Source organism: Grammomys surdaster, unplaced genomic scaffold (genome assembly GCF_004785775.1).
Source record: "Grammomys surdaster isolate TR1022 unplaced genomic scaffold, NIH_TR_1.0 127, whole genome shotgun sequence".
Classification (NCBI taxonomy): domain Eukaryota; kingdom Metazoa; phylum Chordata; class Mammalia; order Rodentia; family Muridae; genus Grammomys; species Grammomys surdaster.
In genome coordinates this window covers 10,479,951-10,501,460 of record NW_021604585.1, presented here as the reverse complement: position 1 = coordinate 10,501,460, position 21,510 = coordinate 10,479,951, and the positions used below count along the sequence as shown (strand labels likewise).

The window sequence follows — 21,510 nt, the reverse complement described above, 5'->3', positions numbered from 1 at the left end:
TGCCACTCAGTGCCACGTAGAACTGAAATGTGAACTGGACAAACCCGACTGAGGGTCAGAGAGTCAGCTTTCCACCTGCATTCCAGCCCAGGGTCTAGGTCATGATTAACACAGCCATGCCCACCAGGCTGAAGACAGAATACGCTTGTCCATGCTCCTGCCCCAATGTTCTACCAGCTCCATTCCAGAAGTGGCTTGAGGGGAGGGCCCCGGAATAAGGATACTTTGGGGCTTCTGCACAGGTGAAGGTCAGAGGGAGAATTAAAGTATATACACTAGCAGTTAAGAGCCAAGAGGACCCATGGCATCTTCCTAGGAAATACACACCCCAGGGGCCACTGTGCTCCCTGCTGGTATCTCACTAAATGCAACCTAGACTTTCCAGAATCAGAGCTTGAGCACTTAGACCAGGAAAATCATGAAACCTTCTAGGAAATGGGGCCTCTCCTTCAGAGGAGGCCACCCAAAGAAAGAGGCACCAGCTGCCAAGGTTTAGCCATTTTTATTTTTTATAAAACAAGCTACAAATACTTTTCCTTACTCCCGCCTCCCCAAGGGAAAACCACACAGCACAGCCTACGCCCATCTGTGAGAGAGAAATTGGCTGGTCAGATTCTAACTCCTACATAGAGGTGGCTTCTCTGCACATTTTCTTGAGGCCAGGAAACGAGGCTGGAGTCTGCTGTGAGGGCCATCCAACTCCACCATGCTGCGGTGTTTCTACTCAAGGCTCCAAGAGAAGGCATTCTTTCCACCTTACCATGTCAGGACAGGACATGTCACTGGTCATTGTGGGACAACGTGTGTGACTTTCACCAGAACAGCAGGAATCTTCTGGAGCCAAGACTTCATCAAGTCAAGCCCTGAGATGCCCCCCACATGTGGGCAGCATTATGGGGCCAGTGTCTTCCAGACCCAAGATAGAACAGGGTTTACCAAGGTGGATGCATTTACAGGATACTGAGATGGACTCCCAGGAAAGGCAGATTGCCAAGAGATAGCCAGCAAAAGCACCAGTCCTGGCCTCCCTCACTGTCATCATGGCTTACCATGGGAGGAGCTGCTAAGAGTCACTTGCTGCTCTGACAGAAGGACATCTGAATCAGTATGTCTCCTAGACAGAAAAGGCTGCGTATCTGTCCTGATGCAATCCAGGTGACACTCTATGCAAAAGCCTAGACTGCCCTATTGCTGGGTCACTGCTCCTATTCCTCCTGAGAAAGCAGAGGTAAGGGACGCCATGTCAGTTTTAGAATTCTAGAATTCTGAAAGTCGATGAGGATACCTGGAGGAGTAAAAAGCAACTCTGGTATTGGTCAACAAGGTGGCTGATCCAATCGGTGAGGATGAGGGCAAGAGATGGAGGGAGAACACGGAAGTAAAACCTAGTCTGACTCTAGTGTTGGGAATGACATGCTTATGGAGACTCTTGTGGGTTTGCAGAAGAACTGGTTCAAGTCTTCTGTCTTCTTCACCATTTCTTCAGATGCTAAACACCTGCTGAAGGAAAGCCCTGCCCTTTCCCTCACATGCTTAGGAGTCTGTCCTACATGGAGGAGGTGCTAAACATAGGTGGGAATGTTTAAAGTAGCCAAATTCAATCCCTTCAAGCAGATATTGTTCCGTTATTTACCGTAGACTGCCAAGGGATCTGGATAGAAAGAGCACGTGGATCACCAGAGAACGGGAATCCATGCGGGCCATCACAGCAGCTGGGCTCCCCTCCTACCCAGCCAACGGCCAAGTGACTGGACTTTGACAGCTAATGGCATCGACCCTCTTACCACCAGAAGAAAACGTGCTGTCCACAGCACGAGCACAGGGTTCCCATCTCCTCACGGAGTCCACTTGCAGTGCAACCCAGGTAATCTAAGGATGCGGTCTGAGAGAGCTGGACTGTGAGTCCGGAGAAGGTAGAGGGAAGGGAAGGGATGAACAGTGATGCTGATGCCTGTACAAAAGTTCTATACAATTTACATATATATTTATATACAGTATATAAATCTCTTTCTTCTCAATCCCATCCTTCCCCCCGATAACCTAAAAGTTGTCAGTAGCAGATCCAAAAATTTATCAATAAAAGAGAGCACAAACAGCTTTTCTTCCCTTTCCTGTTCCCGCTGTGGTATTGGATAACTGGTGTTTACAAATGGAACCAGAAACAAAACACACACATAAGAGTTATTAAAAGTGCAAACATGGCGGGCACCGCTTATGTTACATGGGCTGTGGCTGGGCCACGGGCAGCGCTGAGAGTTAGGTTCTGATGGTCAGTCCAGTCTCCTTGGACTCTCCATTGGCCTTTTGATCTTTCCGCTCTTTAGACGAGGCGTCCGACTGGGAGCAGGAAGGAGAGAGCAAAAAAGAAAAGTGATATGAGCCATTAACAGTGTACGAAATGTTCAGCTCCAAAAGCATCTGCACGTCCTTTGCACTACTGACATGGACTAGGTCACGTGCAGGTTACCTCCATGTTCAACGTGCATGCTTTACCCTCCTACCCACCGTTACTCTGAGGCAGCACCCAGCATCCAGAGTCAGTTAGGAACTGTACATTTCAGTCGGAATTGTAAAAACCTTGACTCTGCCAGATAAGCATGGGATGAATTCTGGTGAGTTCTGACCAGATCATACTACCTAGCCTGGGGGAAATGGCAGGTGGGGGTGACAGAATCCTTTCAGCACTGATGACATCTTCCTCATATCCCCACCAGACACGGAGTGTGGGCCTTTAAGTGATCTGGTCTATGGCTTCGCTGCTATGCTACCACAGTTTCTGCAGGGAGTCCACAGAAGAGGGAAGTCCAGAAAGAAGGCGACTTACTGAATGGGTTTGTGCCTGCTCGTTTTCCCTGAGGGAAGCTGCCAAGGCTGCCACCTGCAACAAATAGGAACACATGACATGAGAGAGGCCTTGACCCAGACAGCTGGCAGAGCTCCTGTATTGGAGCCCCTGCCTGCTCTGCCCTTAGAACCGATGCATGGGAGGGAACCAGAAATGACATGGCTGTGCATCCTGGTCTGTGGATGGCTATTGCTATGTTCTGCCTAGTAAACCCACTGTCTGCCAGCACCTTTAAACGGTCTTTTCTACAGCCAGGCTGGGGTGTCTCACTGGCTTATTACTGCTGCTGCTGCTCCTGCTGTCATTGACACTGTTTTTGTTGAGATAGTATTTCTCACTGAAGTCCAGGCTGACCTTGAACTCATATTATCGGTCACCAATAAAAGAGAGAACAAACAGGTTTTCTTCATGTTCCTTTCCCACTGTGGTACTGGAACTCACTCTGGATGTCTCTTTGAATCCCCTAGGCTGTTAGCTAGGAAGGCCTTTAGTGACTATTTGTTACTGTCTTGGTTTTAGGTCTCTGAGTCCTGTAATGTCAGAGGTGGAAGAAACTTTAGTTACTTCACTTGCCAAATCTGTGGGCAAAGGCTCAGAGTGACTTACACAAGGTCCAATACCTGGTTTGATAACACCCACCTCTGTGCATAGGACCTGGTGCTCCTTCAAAACCTGATCCCTCAAAGGGGGAGCATATTAGGAGGTGGGCCAGTTCCCTGTGTCTCTGAGCATGCCTCTGAACATCATTGGACAGAACCAGAAGACGGAATTAAGACATCTATTCTACCTCTCTGCCTCCCAGGTAGGATTGCCCCAAGGATCAGCTGAGTTCATGGGGGGTTTGCAGATTCATTCCTGCTATGCCCAAGATTATCTATGGATCCTATGATACCACAGCTCAGCTTCTCCCAACATTCCTTAAGACTCAAGACAAAATAAGGGTAGATGTGGTATATCTAGGTTTGCAGGTGAGGACACAAATCCAGGAAGATAAGAGGTGCAGACCCAAGGTGGGCAGGTGGGAAAGGGCAGAGCCAAGCTGCCTGACCTTGGAGTTTACATTTACTCTGCTCCACTCCACAGGGGCTGCTCTCAGAAGTAAACACAAAGATTTGTACATAGAAAGAGGAGGCCTGTGGTAGTCCTGGCCCTGATTCATCAGCTAAGATCCAGAAAACAAAATGGAGAGCTAAAAGTACATCCCTGTACCTCAGACAACTTACATAACAGGAGTAAAATTATCCCTATTTAATATGGCTAAAATCCCAGGATGGCACAGCATTTTGGGAAGAAGCAAACTTAGTGCTGGCTGTCACCCGCTGGACACTGAGCTCTTGATCCTCAGAGGGAAAGGAGAAGACTGAGCCCAAGGAAAAGCTGGCACTTCCGAGACACCGAGCCTAGAGTCCTCTGCTGCTTGCTTTATAGGGTGGAGACAAACTTGCTTTATGACTTGGAAAAGACCAGTTATCGAGGCCCAGGCCTCCAAATGTCAGGCTTGCCATTCTGGGAACTCCAGTGAGAGTTCTCGAAGGCAAAAGCAGGGGTGCTCCTGTGGCATCTCCAAAAGTTGGGTCCCTCGAACCCAAAACTACACTCAAGTCCCACTTCTTCCCAGCCACGCTGGGCCCCCACCTGGCATGCAAGTCCCGCTCAGACCACCAGAGGGCACCACAAAATACCAGATGACCTGCGCCTGGGCTCCCACATATCATCTAGCCAAGTGGCTTCCTGCCACCAGGAGCAGAGGGAGACCTTGAGGCTGCCAGCAAGCGGCACCTCTATCCCATGGGTAGATTCCTCTGCTACTGATAGCTTCTGTGTGATCGCTGTGCATCTGGACTCTGTCCCACCTATCACCTGCTCTAAACTGTTAACTTCTCATGCCAAATTTCCAAGGTAGATACTGCTACCTCCATTTGGCTGAGGAGGACATTGAAATCCAGAGAGATGAGGTAGCTTGTCAAATCATAGGGCTAGAACTGACAGAGCTTAACAGTCACGTCTCTCTGACTTCAGGGTCTCTGTACCTACATCCCTACTTCTGTCTAGACAGTAGTCCTCACTCCTTCCCTAGGTTTCTCCATGGTCCTCCATTTTCCTGCTGGAACCATATGCCTGGAAATGGACATCTTTGTCAGGGCACTGGCCACACAGCTCCCCGCAGGTTCTATCTCTGCTCACAGAGTCCCAAGGCTACCTCTGCGCCCCACTGTACCTCTGCGCCCCACTCCCATGATCCATCTCTGGCCACTCTCGTGGCTTCCCCAAGCAATAAGACTGGCTTGCTCACAAGAGACATTGTTCTTCACTCTGGAGTCATCTTCACAGAGGGCACAGACGCTAGACTTTGAAGTCCTACTGATGAGCCAAGCACTGGCAACATTGTTGCCTCATGAGTGCAAAGCACTGCTCCTCTCCTTAATCCAGACTCTTCTAACGTAGAACAATAGAAGTCTTTGGGCTCTAGGATTAGGGTGTTACGCTGGACAGAGGAATGAAGTGGAAAGAAGAGTCCCATCATACTCTCTGTGGGTTTTCCGTCTACACAGTAACACACACACACACACACTCAAAGCATGTACACACATGCATTTGAGTATGCATATAATCATGCATACACAGATATACTTTAAGTCAGGCATAAAGGGCTGAGGAGATGGCTCAACAGTTAAGATCACTTGCTGCTGTTGCAGAGAACCCAGGTTCAGTTCCCAGCATCCACATGGTAGTTCCCAACTGTCTGTAATTCCAGTTCCAAGGGGCCCTTTTCTGGCCTCTGCAGGCACCAGACACATACCTGCTACACATACATAAATGAAGAGAAGCACTCATACACACAAAAAATAATTTTTAAAAACAGGCATAGGTGAACACATGTGTGTACACACAGAGACAGAAACGATGTCAGACAAGTACCATGCAGGCATGCTCACAGAGATATACCAAAGAGATACAAGCACAGATGCATGCGGCATCTCACAATCACATGTGCAGACACAGGTACTCCAAGCCACACCCTCAATGCCACCTTTGAAGTGAGAGGGTCAAGAAGGTAGGTTGGATAAGAAACACAAAGTACCCCAGGAGTCTCTAGGAAAAATTATTCAGATGACTGGAATCTACGGCCTGCTCCTGGCTGAATTGGGGTTGGAGGGGCATCCAGGAGAGCACCGACCCTTAAATCCTGCATCCCAGAACCCAGCTTCCTCTTGATGCTTCCTTTAGGTCCTGTGTGTTGGCTCAAAGTGGCAGAAACCTGGCCCCTGGCAAAGTTCCAGAGGGAAGCTCCCTGGGTTCTGTGGACCAAGTCACCACACTATACCTTCCTTTGGCTTTAGATGCTGTTTGGACAGGTACTCCCAGGACCAAAAGGACATGCGATGGGACAAGGTCAGGCCTCAGCAACTCCTCGCTAAGTTGCAAGTGTCCCCATGTAGGCCTGGGATGAGAGCTACAGTTTCTTTCAAATATATAACCTTCCCAATCCAGTGGTTCCTCACTGCCTTTGTAAAGCCTCCCACTTGAGTGAAGGGCTCTCGAGCCTCACCTTGCCTCCTGTCACCTATAGTTGCTACAGCCCAGTGACAGAGTTCCAGTTCGTGAACCATCAGAAATTACACGCAAGCCACTTGTAAGATTGTTCTAGGGAATTCCCTCACACACCCAAGCTTACTCTATAGGATGGATGGGGAATAAATCAAACCCACACAGTGCCCCCAAAAGCCTGTTGATGAAGGCATCAGGGCCATTCTCAATACCTGCTTCCTTGGGGTATTATATAGAGAAGTTTCTACCCTTGTGTTATCCCCTGCATATGCATACCACATACAACACACGTGCACATGCACACAATCTGGAACTACGCTGCCCTGCTCCATGGATAAGATAAAAGATAAGCAAATTCTGCTAAGTTGAGCTATGGTGTGTATGAGTCTATTCGACACTTACTGTAGTCTGCCCTACCCTAACTAATATACTCTGATAGTGCTAATCACAAAGTACATGAATAACTAGTATGTCTTCTCAGTAGACTGTGTAAAAATAGCAACTTTACCAGTCAGTTCCATGGCTGCAGCAGGCAGCTAGCCCTGAAGCACAGCCCACTCCCGAAAACGGCTGGTGAACACAGCTGGTGAACACGTGAGGATCTAGGATCTCCCTGCTCAAGATAGCAATCCTGGTCCCTGTCTAGCAGGCACACAGAGGGTGGAACTCACCTTCTTTGCTAACACCCAGGCAGCCCTTCAGCTCAGGCAGTGAGATGACCTTATCCTTGTTCAGGTCGCAGTAGTCGGTGAAGCGCCGAGCGCATTTCTTGGGCTTGGCTTTCTTCTTGACATAGCGCTTGAATGGTTTCATCTCTCGCTTGTTAATGTCATCGCTGCTGTTGCTATCCAGCTGGCTGAAGTACCAGTGTGCCACTCGCTCCTCCAGGGTGTGGCTGGGGTCTGGTTCTGAGAATCTGGGTCATGGATAGAAACACCCACCCCAGAAAACACCACTCAGGATCTTGCAGGAGTCAACCTGCTTTGATGTGATTCTCTCCCAAACGGCCAAATGCCAGGGTATTTGATACGGTTAAGCATTTGCTTCTGCCAACTCATTAATAATGTATCCATGTTAATAATGTATCCATGTTAATAATGTATCCGTGTTGGGGGATGAAGGTAGACCCTTGAAGAGAGATTAATTACCTTCTACAGAGCTTGAGTCAGTTCTTAGGAAACGGACTAGCTCTTATAAGAAGAGGCTGTTATGAAGCAGTTACCAACACACACTCATTTCCCTTCATCTCTGTCTGCCTGTGTTTTCTACATTTACTTCCTACCATGAGTTAGCTGAAGCTAATAAGAGGCCCTCACCAGAAGCCAAATGGATGCTTGCATGCTCTTGGACTTCCAGAAATGTAAACCAAAATAAAACTCTTCTCTATAAATTACCCAGCTCAGGGTCTTTTGTTACAGCAACAGAGACCAAACCAAAACAGTCATCATGCTGGGCTATCAGCCAACAGGTAGCAATAGCTCTTTCCTTTGGGGCCTCCAAGTGATGTTATTTCACTGACCTGCCCGGCCTTCTGAAATATCCAGGACATTTCTTGTGCAGATAGGCACTGGAGACAAACTATGTAGGTTTAGTCCACCTGAGTAAGCCATGCCTAGTATCTAAACTGTCCTTCTCATGACCCATAGATCACTGTCAGATAGGATGCTTTCTGAACTCCTGTATGGGACCCAGCACTGAGTGGTCACCACACCCAGTGCCAGGACTGAGGACGTCAGCTTAGCCTCAGGCTGCTTATAGTCTAGGAGGAGCAGAGCCTAAAATATAAAGACTGGCAGATGAAGTGTGTGATGTCCCCCTGATCTGTGGCTTTGTGCTTGTGTGTAGAAGAGTGGTCCTTGGTCACTCTCACTTTATTCATTGAGAAAGAGTCCCTCGGTTGAAGTCACAGCTCTCAACACACTTGATCTAGCTAGGCAGCTGACTCGGGATACTCTGTCCACCTGCTGAGTGCTGGAGTGAGTTACAGATTTGTTCCCAGAATTTACATTAACGGATGAGATCTAAGCTCTGTTCTTGTGTTTGCTGCTTGTTCTTTGACCGCTGAGCCATCTCTCCAGACCCAAACAGAGATTCTAAAGCAATCTAAACCTGCTGGGGTGAGTCTCTAAAGCTTGAGGTTTCTACTCAGGAGGTCTGGGATGGACCTAGGATATCAACATATTAACCAGGGCCCCAGCTAATAGAGAAACTAGTGACCAGGAATACATCTTTGTACTCAGATTCGTAGTGATGACCACATCTGGCACAGTTCATATCTCTGGACCACAAAGTTACAAAGGCAATGTCTCTGTGTATGTATTATATTCGATGGCCTACCTATCATTTTATTTATTACTCAATCATTCATGCATCATCTTTACTCAAAGAAGTCAGAGAGATACTAATTAGTTTTTTTTTAAAAAAAAAAAAAGCCAATGACAGGTCTGTTCCAGAGGAATGAGTTGGAGTTCCTGAACACACACACACACACACACACACACACACACACACACACGTGTCCTGGTTCTGTCCTTGGGGCTTGCCGATGGCTATGAGCTGGACTCCATATTCCAATGCCTGGGTCACTTGCCCTTGGGGAGAGGAGTGAAGCCGAGGTTTAGACCCTGTACATTTCAAATGACTGGTGTGCACAGTCTGCAACAGAGCACTGATAAGGAAGTTCACTGGTAAGCAGGAACCCTAGACCAGGTGATCAGGACCTGATAGCATACTCTGAGGATATACATGATTTAAAAAAAAAAAATGTCCAAGGCACTCGGTGATATGACAACCCTCTCAGGTTTGCTGTACATTCTAGAAAGGAGTGGACTACCTCTCATCCCTCCCCGAGAAGGAGCTAGAAAATCCCCTGTCTCACTCACTTCACAGTGACTCCCATGTGACATGAAGTTCAAGCAAAAAGAAGCTGCATTACCCCCTCCACCCCTGCAAAGAAAAGCTAGTCACCCCTGGTAGCTGTCTAGTCCTTTATTAACGAGGCAGACAGCAGTCTTGGGTTAATCCCCTGGACATCCTGGGTTTTAAAAAGGATGTCGGTAGGACCTCATCCTGACAGCTTCTGCCCAGAGAGACCCTTAGGGAAGGTGCAAGGCACAACAAGCTGTCTCTGGCCTTTGACTCCTGGGGACCCTGCTTAACCTGCTATGGAAACCAGGTGCAGGGAGTCTGAGGCAGGCTGACACTCTCTGCAGTGCTGTGCCATAGCCCGTGTTTAAATGTTATTATTCTGTTATTAGTGGTAGCACTGGCTCTCATGGCTGCCCTTGCAGAACACAGGGTGGGCAGGCAGAGACTCTGCAGGGAGTGCTCAGGGTACATGAAGGGGCGCCTCAGAGGGGACCTAAGCTTTGGAGGAGACCAGAGCTCCCCAGAAAGACTCTCTCTCTAGGGGAGGCAGTCAGGGAGCCGAGAAAGAGCCAAGTCAGGGCAGCTCTTCCTTTAACCTTTAGGCTTTGCATAGCGTAATGTCTACCTGGAGGCTGGAATAATAAAGTCTCGGTTGCTGAGACGGGGAGGGATGAGGTCATCTCATCCAGAGGCCCTGCCAGAGAAGGTTTTCCCCCTCCAACACGTGTTCCTGGAGCGCCCTCCTATCCGCCTGTCTGTTCTCTGCTCGCCTGTGGTCAGAGCTCTCCCTACCTGCCTTCAGGCTATTTCGCATCAAGAAGCAGTTCTTCCTACCTTGCAAGCTCTGAGTTGGCCAGGGAGTGATCTTCATCTGGGCTCTGTTCCTTTGTCCTCCTGGCTATCCTCTGCCCCTTCTCTGCTCCTCCATCAAGATTTTTCAGTGTAGAGCAGCCCTGACTTCCCATGGCTAGCCTACACACCCTTCCTGCTGCCAGCCCATGGCAGAATGCTGGGTTAAGCACAGAAGAGGTCTTCTTAGACCCTTCCAAGCTTCCAAACCACAGGCTACCCTGTGAGGACTAAGGGTTCTGCCTCTGTGACAACTACTCCCCTCCACTCTAGCTATCACGAGGCTCTGCTTTTGAACCCCTTTCATCTCCAGAAGTCCCCTTCAGTAACAAGGCCTTAGCTGTACTGGTGATGACAGGGCTATACTTGGGAACCCAACACCTTACTGGAACAAACACCAAGAACCTTCATACTTCTGGTCTAGCGTGAGTCCCAGGATAGCCATAGCAACACTGAGCATTCGCAAGAGAAAACACCAGAGACCTCTATGAACTGAGCAGTTCTGAGATTCCCCCTGCAGGAGAATGCTAGATATGGGTGAGACAGCTTTCCCAGGAGCCTCTCAGTACCTGTCAAAGTCCCTGTCATCACAGACTCTGCCATTTATACCCTTACCTCAAAGTCACATCCCACTGGCCCCCTGAGCTAGCACAACTTTCTGAAAGTATCCTTTCACATTTTTCTTTTTTGCATCTATTCACTTATTTGTATGTGTATGACTCTTTGTCTGTGGGTGCACCTACCACAGTACCCATGTGGAAGTCTGAAGACAACCGATGGGAGTCAGTTCTCTCCTTTCACCGTATAGACTCTCGGGATCTAGCTCAGGTGGTCAGTCGTGACAGCAAGCACTTTCACTCAAAGAGCGATCAATCTCAGCATCTCTCCGATGCCTATAAGGACCCTTTCATGGATAAAGTTCTTCTAAAAGAGCTACCTGGGTAGGTAGAATGCCCAAGTTTTCTCACCCAAAGACATTTCATTCTATATTCAGGATATTCTATATATTCTATATTCAGTGAGTCTGCCTTTAGGCTATTTTAGTAGCTTCTGCCTCGAGGGATAGGGAAACCCACTAGAGCCAGGTCCCTCCCTGAACAGACACACTCAGCCTTCTCCCAATTTTAGGGGTGGTGAAGGCCATCCTCCTGCAGCACTCTCAGTTTTGATTCTGTGGCCTTGGCCCTGGCAGGTTTTGGCTGTAACACATCACTGGAGAGCCAAGCCCATTTACCACAACCTGCTTTGGCCAAGATCTGGGACCCAGTTCTGCTGTCCTAAGCAGTTTTAGAGAAGGTAAGGAGGGCTGGCCAGGAGGCCTGAGCCAATCCAAGCAGACCGACTGAGCCCCATCTGAAGCTGGGTCCGAGCCCCACCAGCTGTGCGGGTGGAGATGGGAAATGCCAAGTCAGCCACATTCCAGACTCTTCCTTGCAAAGCCATCAACAGACAACCAACTGCACTCTACTAGGAGGATGGGGACCACTCCACCGGCAGTCTCTCCTTAGGAAGCATGTGAATGACCAGGAGGCTCACACAGACAAGGCTGGGTCTCCCAAGAGTGCCCTACCTACCTACCTACCTACCTACCTACCTAGGTAGAGAGCCTTCCTTTTAGACTGAGAGTCTAGTGAATGGGTGGATGGCTGGTCCATAGAAAAATGCCTTCCAGATCTCTGGTGGGGGAACCAAGGACACAAGTTAACCACCCAGCAAAGGCTCAGTGAGGAAGGCTGTCATCTAAAGATGCTTGTGGTGTCCGGCCTGTGTACCAGTCTCAGATGTTTCCAGACACCCAACTCTACATTGTCTAAGTTTAGATTTGGGAAGCACCGTTTTTGACCACTGAATCAGGCTAGGAGGCCATAGAGGGAAGCTGGCACCTCCCTCTCTCCCTCTCCCTGCATTTACAGCCTTGAGAATCTATTCATTTCACGTGGAATGCTTCAGGAAATCATTCCTCACTACCTAGTTGTGTTCCTATGACCCTCTTGCTGACAACCACTCTCCAACCCCTTTAAAACTTCCCCTGGTTTTGTATCATAATGCCATCAGGACGATCACTCAAAAGTACCCACAGTCACTGTGGTCCCTGATGCCTCTAGCATGACTGGACATGACTCTGTCCAGCTCTGTCTGCAGCTACCTCTCCGATGTGTCCACACCACATCCCAGGCTGATTCATGCCACTTCCTGCCACTTCTCCCATATGCCCTACCTGGCCCCACATTGTTCACCTCCCATTGCCCATGTATTCCTTGATGAAATGCCCTCATTCCTGGTGCAACGTGGTCAGGCTGCTCCCCCTGTGTAAGTGGAAACGTCACCTCCTATTGTCAGCTCTCACGTGGCCCTCCTCTAACCACCTGAGTCCTGGCAGCTCTTACCAGCCCCTAGGATCACAGACTTTATAGCAGTCTCCTACTATAAAGCATATACTTTTCCTCCGTGTGAGGGGCTATGCCCTTTTCTTCAGGTATTCCCAAAAACGAGCATAGAACTTACACCAAGATCAGGCTGAGACATGAGAGTCATTGCAAAGCCATGTGTAACAATCACCATGTCTGACAAGTGGTAGGCCGGGGGAGGGGATAATCTTCTACACTGCCCAAACATCCTCTCTCCCTTCTTCTCACAGCCTCGATGCAGAACTTTCCCCGCTCGCACCCACTGACATCCAGATTTGATTGTTAAACCCTGAGATTCAAGGAATGGTCGAATGTGGCTTCTCTAACCTCACACCTGAAACCCATGCTCTCAATTCCAAAGCCAAGTTGAATATACAGGAGCTCTGAATTTCCTGATTCTCTTCATCAGCTCTACTCCAGATATGCTACCTGGTCTCCAGCAGTCACATCTGTCCCACACCTACCCCCATCCCCCATATCCCTGTTTCTCCACCACAGATCAACCCCTCTGTCTACCATATCTACTGCCCTCAGGCTGTATATTTATCGACATACATCGAATATCTACTATGGGATCTAAATTCTAGGAATACATCAGGGAAAGACCTTGGAGAAGGTAATCTGTCAATATACCAGACAGTCACCAGAAAGGGGGAATGACATTCTAGACTGGGTGTCCTGGCACCGTCAAACCTCCCACCCCTTGAGTGAAAGGAAGCTGGAAGGGCTAGTGCCTGAAACATGATGGTGGGGGTCAAGGGGCCAGCGGGATCTTTCTGAGGGTCATCTGGGTACATGCCCAGGCTTCTGCGTAACACAATGGGAGGATCCAGGAAAGCCCAGGAAGGCTGGCAGCTCTAGTACCTCCCCATGGCACCCCCACTTTCTCTCCTCTTTCACTCTTGCCTAATTTCTAAGCTATTTCGTGGTCTTCCTGTTGATTAGAAGTCCAGCCCTTGGGTAACACAAGGACCACAAACAATCCAAACTTCCATTCCTATCAAAGCGAAGCATGAATGAGCTTAAAATAAAAACCATGTTTTGGGGAGTGTTAAAAAAAAAAACAAAAAACCACCTTTCCCCAATCCTAAATTACACCTAAAAGAGGAGAGGTTTTTTTTTTTCAAGTCCTTCAGATACATCGGTATGAAAGACATTATAAAATTTCTAGCTATTATTGCCTCTAAAAATCTCTTTGTCCTGCGACATGAAGACTCTAATCTTAACTTCTCCTGTGGGCAGGCCATGTCTAGGATCCCCTTTCTGTAGCTAAGACCATACAGTCCTGGGGGGTCAGTGGCTTCTGTGGAAATCAGCATTGGGGGGGGGCTGATGTCTCTACAGGGCTGAGGGAGAACTTGCAGCCAGGACTCCTGCACCCAGACCTGAGATTCTATGCCCACGCTGCTTCTGTTATTAATGTTTTCATTCTTGTTTCTAAACGACCTAAAAACATTAGTTTGTCCTTCTACATTATCTAAGACCCCCATGGATGCTTGAAACTGCTGATGATAGAGAACTCTAGATACACTGTTTTTCCTGATATACATGCCTATGATGACGTCCAATTTACAAATGAAGAACATGCATACAGTAAGCAGCAGAGATCAGCAGCAACAACTAATATTAAGATCATTATAGCAAAATGCTGCAATAAAGGTTATTCTAAGCTTGTACATTGTTTTCTTCCTAGAATTCGCCAATTCAGTTTTTTGACTGTGAACAACTGAACTCATGAAAAGTGAAACGGAAGACAAAGAGGGGCAATGGAGCTTCATTCCTGGGTTTTCATCAATCAGCAGCTGCTTAGCATGTCCTTGGCAACTGCACGCCCATTGGCATGTGATAGCATACATTTGTAATGCTTGCTCATCTCTTCTTCCTGGCAACTGAGGTGCATCGCATCTCTTGTCAGACGCTGGGCTGCTAAGCACTATGGGACCCTCAAAGCAGCTCTCATCCATGGCCTGTCAGACTCCTCAGATTTTGTGTTGTGCTCGCCTAGATCGAGGTCAGGCTTGTGTGCCGGAGTAAGAGTAAACATAGCCATGGCCAGAAGCTAGCCTGTAAGTTCATGGGATCCTGGAGTGCTTAAAGGATCTTAAAGAAATATAGATAGTGTACCATATTTTTTTCCTTTCCTTTATTTTAAAATTCTTGTCTATGTAAGAATCCTGAGTATACAAGCTCTGTCCTCCTAACGGGATCATAAGAGCATGACAGTGTACCATGCACCCTCTGGATGACAACCATCTTGACTGGCTGAGATGTGATGCCTATTGACTGAAATGTCCCTGTTTCTCAGGGTGTGGTTGCACACAGCTGTAATCTCAGCACCCGGAAGGCAGAAGCAAGAGGATCACAGCAAGATCATGGCCATTCGGGGCTACATATGCTCCAGAGAAAAGCAGCCTTCTCTCATAGACCTCCCGCCCCTTAGTATCTGAAGAATCCAGAGCCACACCCTACTACACCCGAGTCCTGCTCACATTCTCACCTCCCACCTCCAGTGGGCGCTGCTGAGTTAATGGCCTGAACCATGTCTGTGGTGAGGGCATCCAGCAGGCTGGTAATAAATTCCATCTTCTTCCCTTCAGGACAGCCTAAAAGACAAGAGATTTGAAGGCAGAATGCAAATAACTTACCAAGGCAACATCTTCCTCAGCTACCATCCTCTTAGAGTCTTTGTCCAGCCAAAGACTGGGGATGTGTTCAGTTCTCAAAGGACCTTCATCAGCCTCCACTATCCTCTATGCATGATCCACACAGAAACACCAGACCAAAGGGTAATAAAGCTTTCAGCTTTCTTCCATTTTACAGAGTTCTGCTGAGTACCAACTCAGGAACTATGTAAATGCCAGGAAGACAACAGACAGGGACCTTAGCCTCACAGAGTTCACCATAATATGCTGGACCAGTGTACTCAAGACAAGAGCTAGACAGTTACTGCTCTGCATCATAACTGGACGTTGGGAAAGCACAAAGGAAGGAGAGAATCCTCTGTGATTTAAGTGAAAATATCAAAATCCTCATCTTCTTGCCCCTTTTTATCCAGATAGGATGGTAACTGTAGACTCCTCCATGAAGACCCACAAGTTCCTATTCCTGTTTCGCTATTTTGGCAAAAGCCCAAACACAGGTAAGCCCTCTCACGGGTATGCCTGTCCCAGATCCATGCCACAAAGAGAAGTGTTGCTGGAGAAACCCTGCCCTACCACTGCAGAGATAGGAGCCCTACTCACCTGCATCAAATGGGCCATCAGCCCCACCCCCACGCCTTCAACAGCTAGGCCCTTCTCTCTCCAACCCTCAAGGTCTCAAACTAAACTTGACTTCTCAGAGCAGTGTGGACTCAGTAGGTTCTCAACGTCTTTCCCACAGCACCTCACTCTTCTCTGGAGGGAACGTGCCCTGAATCTATATGTGCATGCCTTCCTTTATCTGCCTATGACTTCTCTCCTCTCCTCTGTAAACCCTGTGTCTTTGAGGACTAGAATAAGCCTTGTCTGGCATGAAATAGAATGGTTATTTTTGTCTGTCATGGGGTGGCTAGAAGAAGGCACCCTGGCCACCCTGCCTCAAATTTTATGACACTGTGATTTCTACTAACCCCACATGGAAAGTCCCGGACTTTCAGGACTCCCCTCTCTCCATCCTCACTTTGGAGTCCTGATGGGTAATAGAAAGATGGTACAAGTTCCCACCAGCACAGACCTAATCTTGTACTGAGTAAAGACAGCTATCAATCACACACTTAGCTTCTGCCTCCATAGAGGCGTGGAGGTGTTTTCTCCAGTGATGCTCTTCCTTGTGGGTGTAGGTCTGAGACAAGGTCACCTGTGAGAAGACTTCCCTATGCTTGGGCTTTTTCTAAAATGGTACACAAAGAGAGGAACTTAAGAGGATTTACAGGGGAAAACAGTCCATATACCCTGTGTTTAGAATTCTTATTGCAACTTGGAGTTTCCTACAAATAAGGAAAAACCCAGCCCAGAAGCAATTTTGGGATCTTGGGCTATTGTCAGTATATCTCCTGTCACCCTTACTGGCCACCCTGTGTCAGCAAGGGTCATCATATAAGCAATCCAGAACAGGTGGCAGACACCAGGCTTCCTCAGGGAAGCCACTCCTTGTAAGCTATCTTTGTTTCCAAAATGCCATTCCCACTTCACTGACTTGGAAAATGGCCATGACACTCCAGTGACAGAGTTCTAAGTCCCTGACTACATTCTTTTTTTTGTTTTGTTTTTGTTTTTGTTTTTCAAGACAGGGTTTCTCTGTGTAGTCCTGGCTGTCCTGGAACTCACTCTGTAGACCAGGCTGGCCTCGAACTCAGAAATCCACCTGCCTCTGCCTCCCAAGTGCTGGGATTAAAGGCATGCACCACCAGTGCCTGGCCTGACTACATTCTTAAGACAAGGAGGAAAGAGCAAGATAAGAGAGCAGTGTTCTCAAGGGCACAGGACTGGCTCTAGATTCCACAGCTTCCAGGTCTGTGCTCCTATGATGAGCGGTCCCAGCATGCCTTGCTCTGTGCTGCTGATTGGAAAAAAACCTATGTAGAGGAGAGAGTGGCCCCAGCACAGTGAGGGGATGAGAAGCCCAAAGAACTGAAGGTGCCTGTCTCCTACCTGGTAACTCCCTGTCCTTGAAGGGGTCATCCGCCTCTACACTCTTGGCTCTGGCGTCACTCTCACAACTTGGCATCACATAGCTTGGGGGAAAGATAGAGAAGTGAGAGGTTTTAAGGGGGGTGGGCAACTGAGTCTTCTTCAGCCACTACTGCCCAGCAATGACCTGTGTCACTAAGCCTAAAGCCCTTGGGAAGGAAAATAGAACAGTCCTGGAACTGTCCGGAAACTAAAAGACAATCCAGCATAAACGCTCCCGTTGAGACATGTTCAGGCATGTCATTTTAGCCATGCAAGCGTGATAACAATGCCATCTCCAATCTGCATGTGAATTTTATTTGTCACTTCAAGACCAGAGTGGTACATCAGCTTTTCATCAGGGAACTGGGGTTGAGAGAGATTAAGTAGGTTTCTAAAGTCCACAAATCGGTGGTCAGAATTCAGGTCCCCAGGCATTTCTGCTAGACCCTCATCTGCTTTGGAAAGCAGACCTCCCCATGACTTGATTCTGTGAGAAGTAGGGCAGCAAAGACAAAAAAAAAAAAAAAAAAAGGGCAGAATAACCAGAAGCTAGCTGGCCCCTGTGTCCCAAGATGCTCTGAGAGGCTTACCGTGTGGAAGTCCCCGGCAATGGGCGCCCTGTGTCCACTAAGACACACCAACAGTAGCCTGTGGATTGGTGGCACTGCACCGGCTTATAGAGCCCACCAGGAGCACACTCGGGGATCACAATGCCCTCTCGAGGATTCTGCCGGGCCTCTTCCAGGGCGCTCTGTCTTTCCTGGTCACAAGAATGGACTTTCTCTGTAAGAGAAGATGCAGCTTCTGGTGACGATTATTCCTCCTCCTATCCAGAATCCATAATAAAAAGCCAGGACCAGACCTGGCCCCAAAGAACCGATGAATCATCCCAGACACCCACGTCTTGCATGCTGCCAAGGTGAAAGCCCCAGAGGTCCGACCGGAGCCTCCCTATGGCTGTCTATACTGCCAGAGACTCATCAGCACTTTCACCACAGAGGCCCTCTGTAGCAACAAGCCAGCCAGGACATCAGGGCTACTCTGAGCTGCAGTGTGCTCCAGAGCTGGAATGATCCTCCACTTTTGCAGTCGTCCCTGCCGACATGCTGACATGCCGACTACAGGGTTCAGGAGAGGCAGGCAGTAGTCCGACTGCCCTGCAAGTGAATGCTGGGATGCTTATGGAAAGGGGACACTTCCTAGTCCAGGCATGGCAGGATAGAACCACAGGCCACCACCCTTGTGCAGGGTAATGTTCCATGCCCCGAATGAAAGAGAAGCAAGAGCCAGCCCTGGTTGCTTTCACCCTCCAACCCAGGGAGACAAAGAAAGTTAGTGGGTTTGAATCTATTATCCACTGATGTTCTCATTAGACAAGAGCAGAAACAAGGGAGGCAGAAAGGTGTCTGTAGTTGGCAGCTTCAGGAACACGTGAACATGTCCAAGTAGCCAAGCCAACTCTCTCCAGATCCAGGCCCAGACAGAGACAGTAACTGGGGCCCTATGCCAGGTGTACCCACTCACAAAAACCCCACACCTATCGGACCCTTTCCTAGAAAACCCTGCCCATAAATCGCCCTCTCTTCTTGATTTTTTTTTCCTTTCTTTGCTTTGGGCTTTATTTGGGAGGTAGGCAATGTTATTGTTCGATTTTATTTTTTTGTTTAACTGTTTAAAAAAATAATAAAGTGTGGTGTTTGCTTCCTTATCGCAGGCAATGTTTTAAAAAGAAAATCTGCACAAACCATATGGCCCCTAAAGTTAACCCTTCCACCTTCCTTAGATCTTGACAGGCAAACACCAACACAACTTCAAGGGGATTGCACCAGGGGCTTGGGATAGATCTCTCAGATCCAGTTTGGTAGCCTAGTTCCCCCCTCATATTTCATGCCATGAAAGAGCTGACAAAGAAACAAAGGGAGAGGAAAGCAGCTTTTACTGGCACCACGCTTGTGTAACGACCTCTGACAGGGGCTTTAAATTAAGACCCCCTAGGCCAGCCTCTCCAGCCATAAATCAGACTACTGCAGATGCAAGGGGAAGAGGAAAAACACCTCCCCCTCTTCCAGGGCAGATGGATGGTGAACCTAACTTCACACCACGTTGGGCCTGAGAACTGGGGAAGCTGGGGCAGGAGTCGGGCTGGAAGAAAAGCTGACCCGGGGCTTGGGCCCTGTGGATAGATTTCTGGAAATCCTTCAGTTTCTATGACCACCTATGGAGAGGTAAACCATAAAGACAGTGAAGCTCCCAAATCTAGAAAAAGGCAGTGTAGTCACTTTACTGTCCACTCTGAAGATCTGGTGCCCTGTAAGGGAAATCCTGGGATGACAGAACAGCTGGGCTGGCAAGGTAGGCTACTTCCATAGGTGAAGTGCCTGCCACAGAAACAAGAGGACTTCCAGTCAGATCTGCAGCATAGGGATAAAAAGCCTGGCATGGGCACCACAATTCCATAACTGCACCAACTGGCGGAACAGACAGATGCAGGAGGATCCCTGGGGCTCTCTGGCCATCCCCATGAGCTCCACATTCAGTGAGAGACACTATCTCACATGGACTCTGACTTTTGTGGGCTTTAACTCACAAAAGAGCAGTGTGGTGTAGCCGGAGAAGAAGCCCCAGGCCTTCCGGAGGGCTTGCAGTTTCTGCCTACACTTTCAGTAAGCCCCAAGAGCATGTAGGATGCTCTTACATAGTCTCTGCCCTGCTGAAGGAGCAGAGGGAAATGGTTTGGTCAGCTAGCAACATGACACAGGTCATCTTGGATGTTCCAGCCCCGACCTCTCCTCCACTTGGATAAGCCCAGGAGCCAATTCACGTTAAACTCGTGAGATAGCCATTCTATCAGACACACAGACAGATAACATTGGCAAGAATAAATTATTTTTCTGATACACTAGTAGCTTTGGGCTAGCTTGTTATATAACAACGGATACAAAATATCTCAGCTAGAGCTGCTGAACTCTTTGTCACTTTAAGCCACGGGGATTCTTGTAGCCCCTGCAAGCCCTTCAGTCAGCACCCCAGTTGGCACACAGACACTGATGTTCCAGGGAGTAGAGACTCATTTACATATCTGAGGACCGGAAGCCAGTTCCATCTTGGAGCCACCCTGGACTCTTGTCAGTCACCTCCCAGAGGTGTCTCACCATCCACTTCTCCCGGTTTTCTCAGGCGAGCTTACAGAGTGCAAGCTGGGATTGATTTCGAGGGTCTTTTTTAACTACACTAGGTCACAGAGCAAGGAACTCTGCTGACGTGGATGCATGTCATTCCGAAACATTTCATCTCTGCTTAGGAAAGTGTTTGAAACAGAGATACGATGGAAAGTATGGCCCGGTAACTATGAAAAGGAGCCAGGGCTCTCTGGATATGCCTGGAAGACATAACCCACATCACAGGAGGGTAAGCATGAGGATGGATGACCACACCCACTTGTATGCTTCCACATATGTCCTTCCAACCCTCTCCTGACACGGTGCCAAGCAGTGAGAGCTTAGTCAGTCTCCACTTGGCAAAGAAACCTCTGACTCAAAGAAGAAACACAACAGAAAAGCATCTCAAGTTGGGAACACACAAGTATCTCAAGTTGGGAACACACAAAGTCCTGGCCTTGCCACCAGAAGACACACAGTGTGCCTTTCCCCAGTCACACGTGGCATGCCAGAGAAGAGAGTGGACCAGGGCAGAAGAGCACTGAGCTAGGAACAGCACTGAGCTAGGCTGGAGGCAGGGCTGGAAGGGCAGGTTGAATGAGATAAACATAAACCATGTCTGTGGGGCCCAGAGCCCAGGTCTTATGTGTCGGCCAAAATAGGATCAGCACAGAGGACATCTCTGTCTGCTAGGACTGGCTCAAATCTCTGTACCTCATGATTATCCATGGTAATTAGGAGCAGAGGAGAGGGCGGACAGCATGAATTCTTAACTAATCCCCTATCGTTGCTGGAGCCCAGAGTTTATCCTCTCTTCCAAGATCATCTCCTTCTTCATCTTTTATATATATTTTATAAAAGCAAAAATGGCCAACAAATATAAACATTACAGGATTCAGGCTGGTCTAACTTTCCAGTTATTGACTTCAAGAGAAAGACACATTGAGAGAAGAGACAGAGGAAGAAGCGGAAGTTTCTGGGTAACCAACACCTAAATACCTTTGAAAGTCATCAGCAACCAGTGGGCTGACCTTACTGTGGTGACAGAAAACAGGAATTTCATGGTGGACAAAGTAGATAGAGAGAAGGTGGAGAGGGTTGTTGACAAAGAGGGACTATATCCCCCAAGTTTCTCCAGAAACACACTCACAGAAACACACAGATACACATACAGAGAGAGA

The 21,510-nt window shown here is 48.3% G+C and overlaps 1 protein-coding gene across 2 annotated transcripts in view; it reads right to left on the bottom strand.

The window, feature by feature from the left end:
- Nucleotides 1–483: 483 nt before the first annotated feature.
- Smoc1 (SPARC related modular calcium binding 1) overlaps nt 484–21,510 on the bottom strand; it is a 153,622-nt gene continuing 132,595 nt past the window's right edge. For both annotated transcript variants that reach the window (XM_028789650.1, XM_028789646.1), the window contains exons 8-13: nt 17,762–17,954; nt 17,151–17,233; nt 15,017–15,122; nt 7,066–7,310; nt 2,825–2,878; nt 484–2,337 (exon numbers count right to left, since the gene is read on the bottom strand). In XM_028789650.1, the coding sequence (XP_028645483.1) occupies nt 2,321–2,337; nt 2,825–2,878; nt 7,066–7,310; nt 15,017–15,122; nt 17,151–17,233; nt 17,762–17,954 (698 nt within the window). In that variant the 3' untranslated portion in view covers nt 484–2,320. The remainder of the gene's footprint in view (nt 2,338–2,824; nt 2,879–7,065; nt 7,311–15,016; nt 15,123–17,150; nt 17,234–17,761; nt 17,955–21,510) is intronic.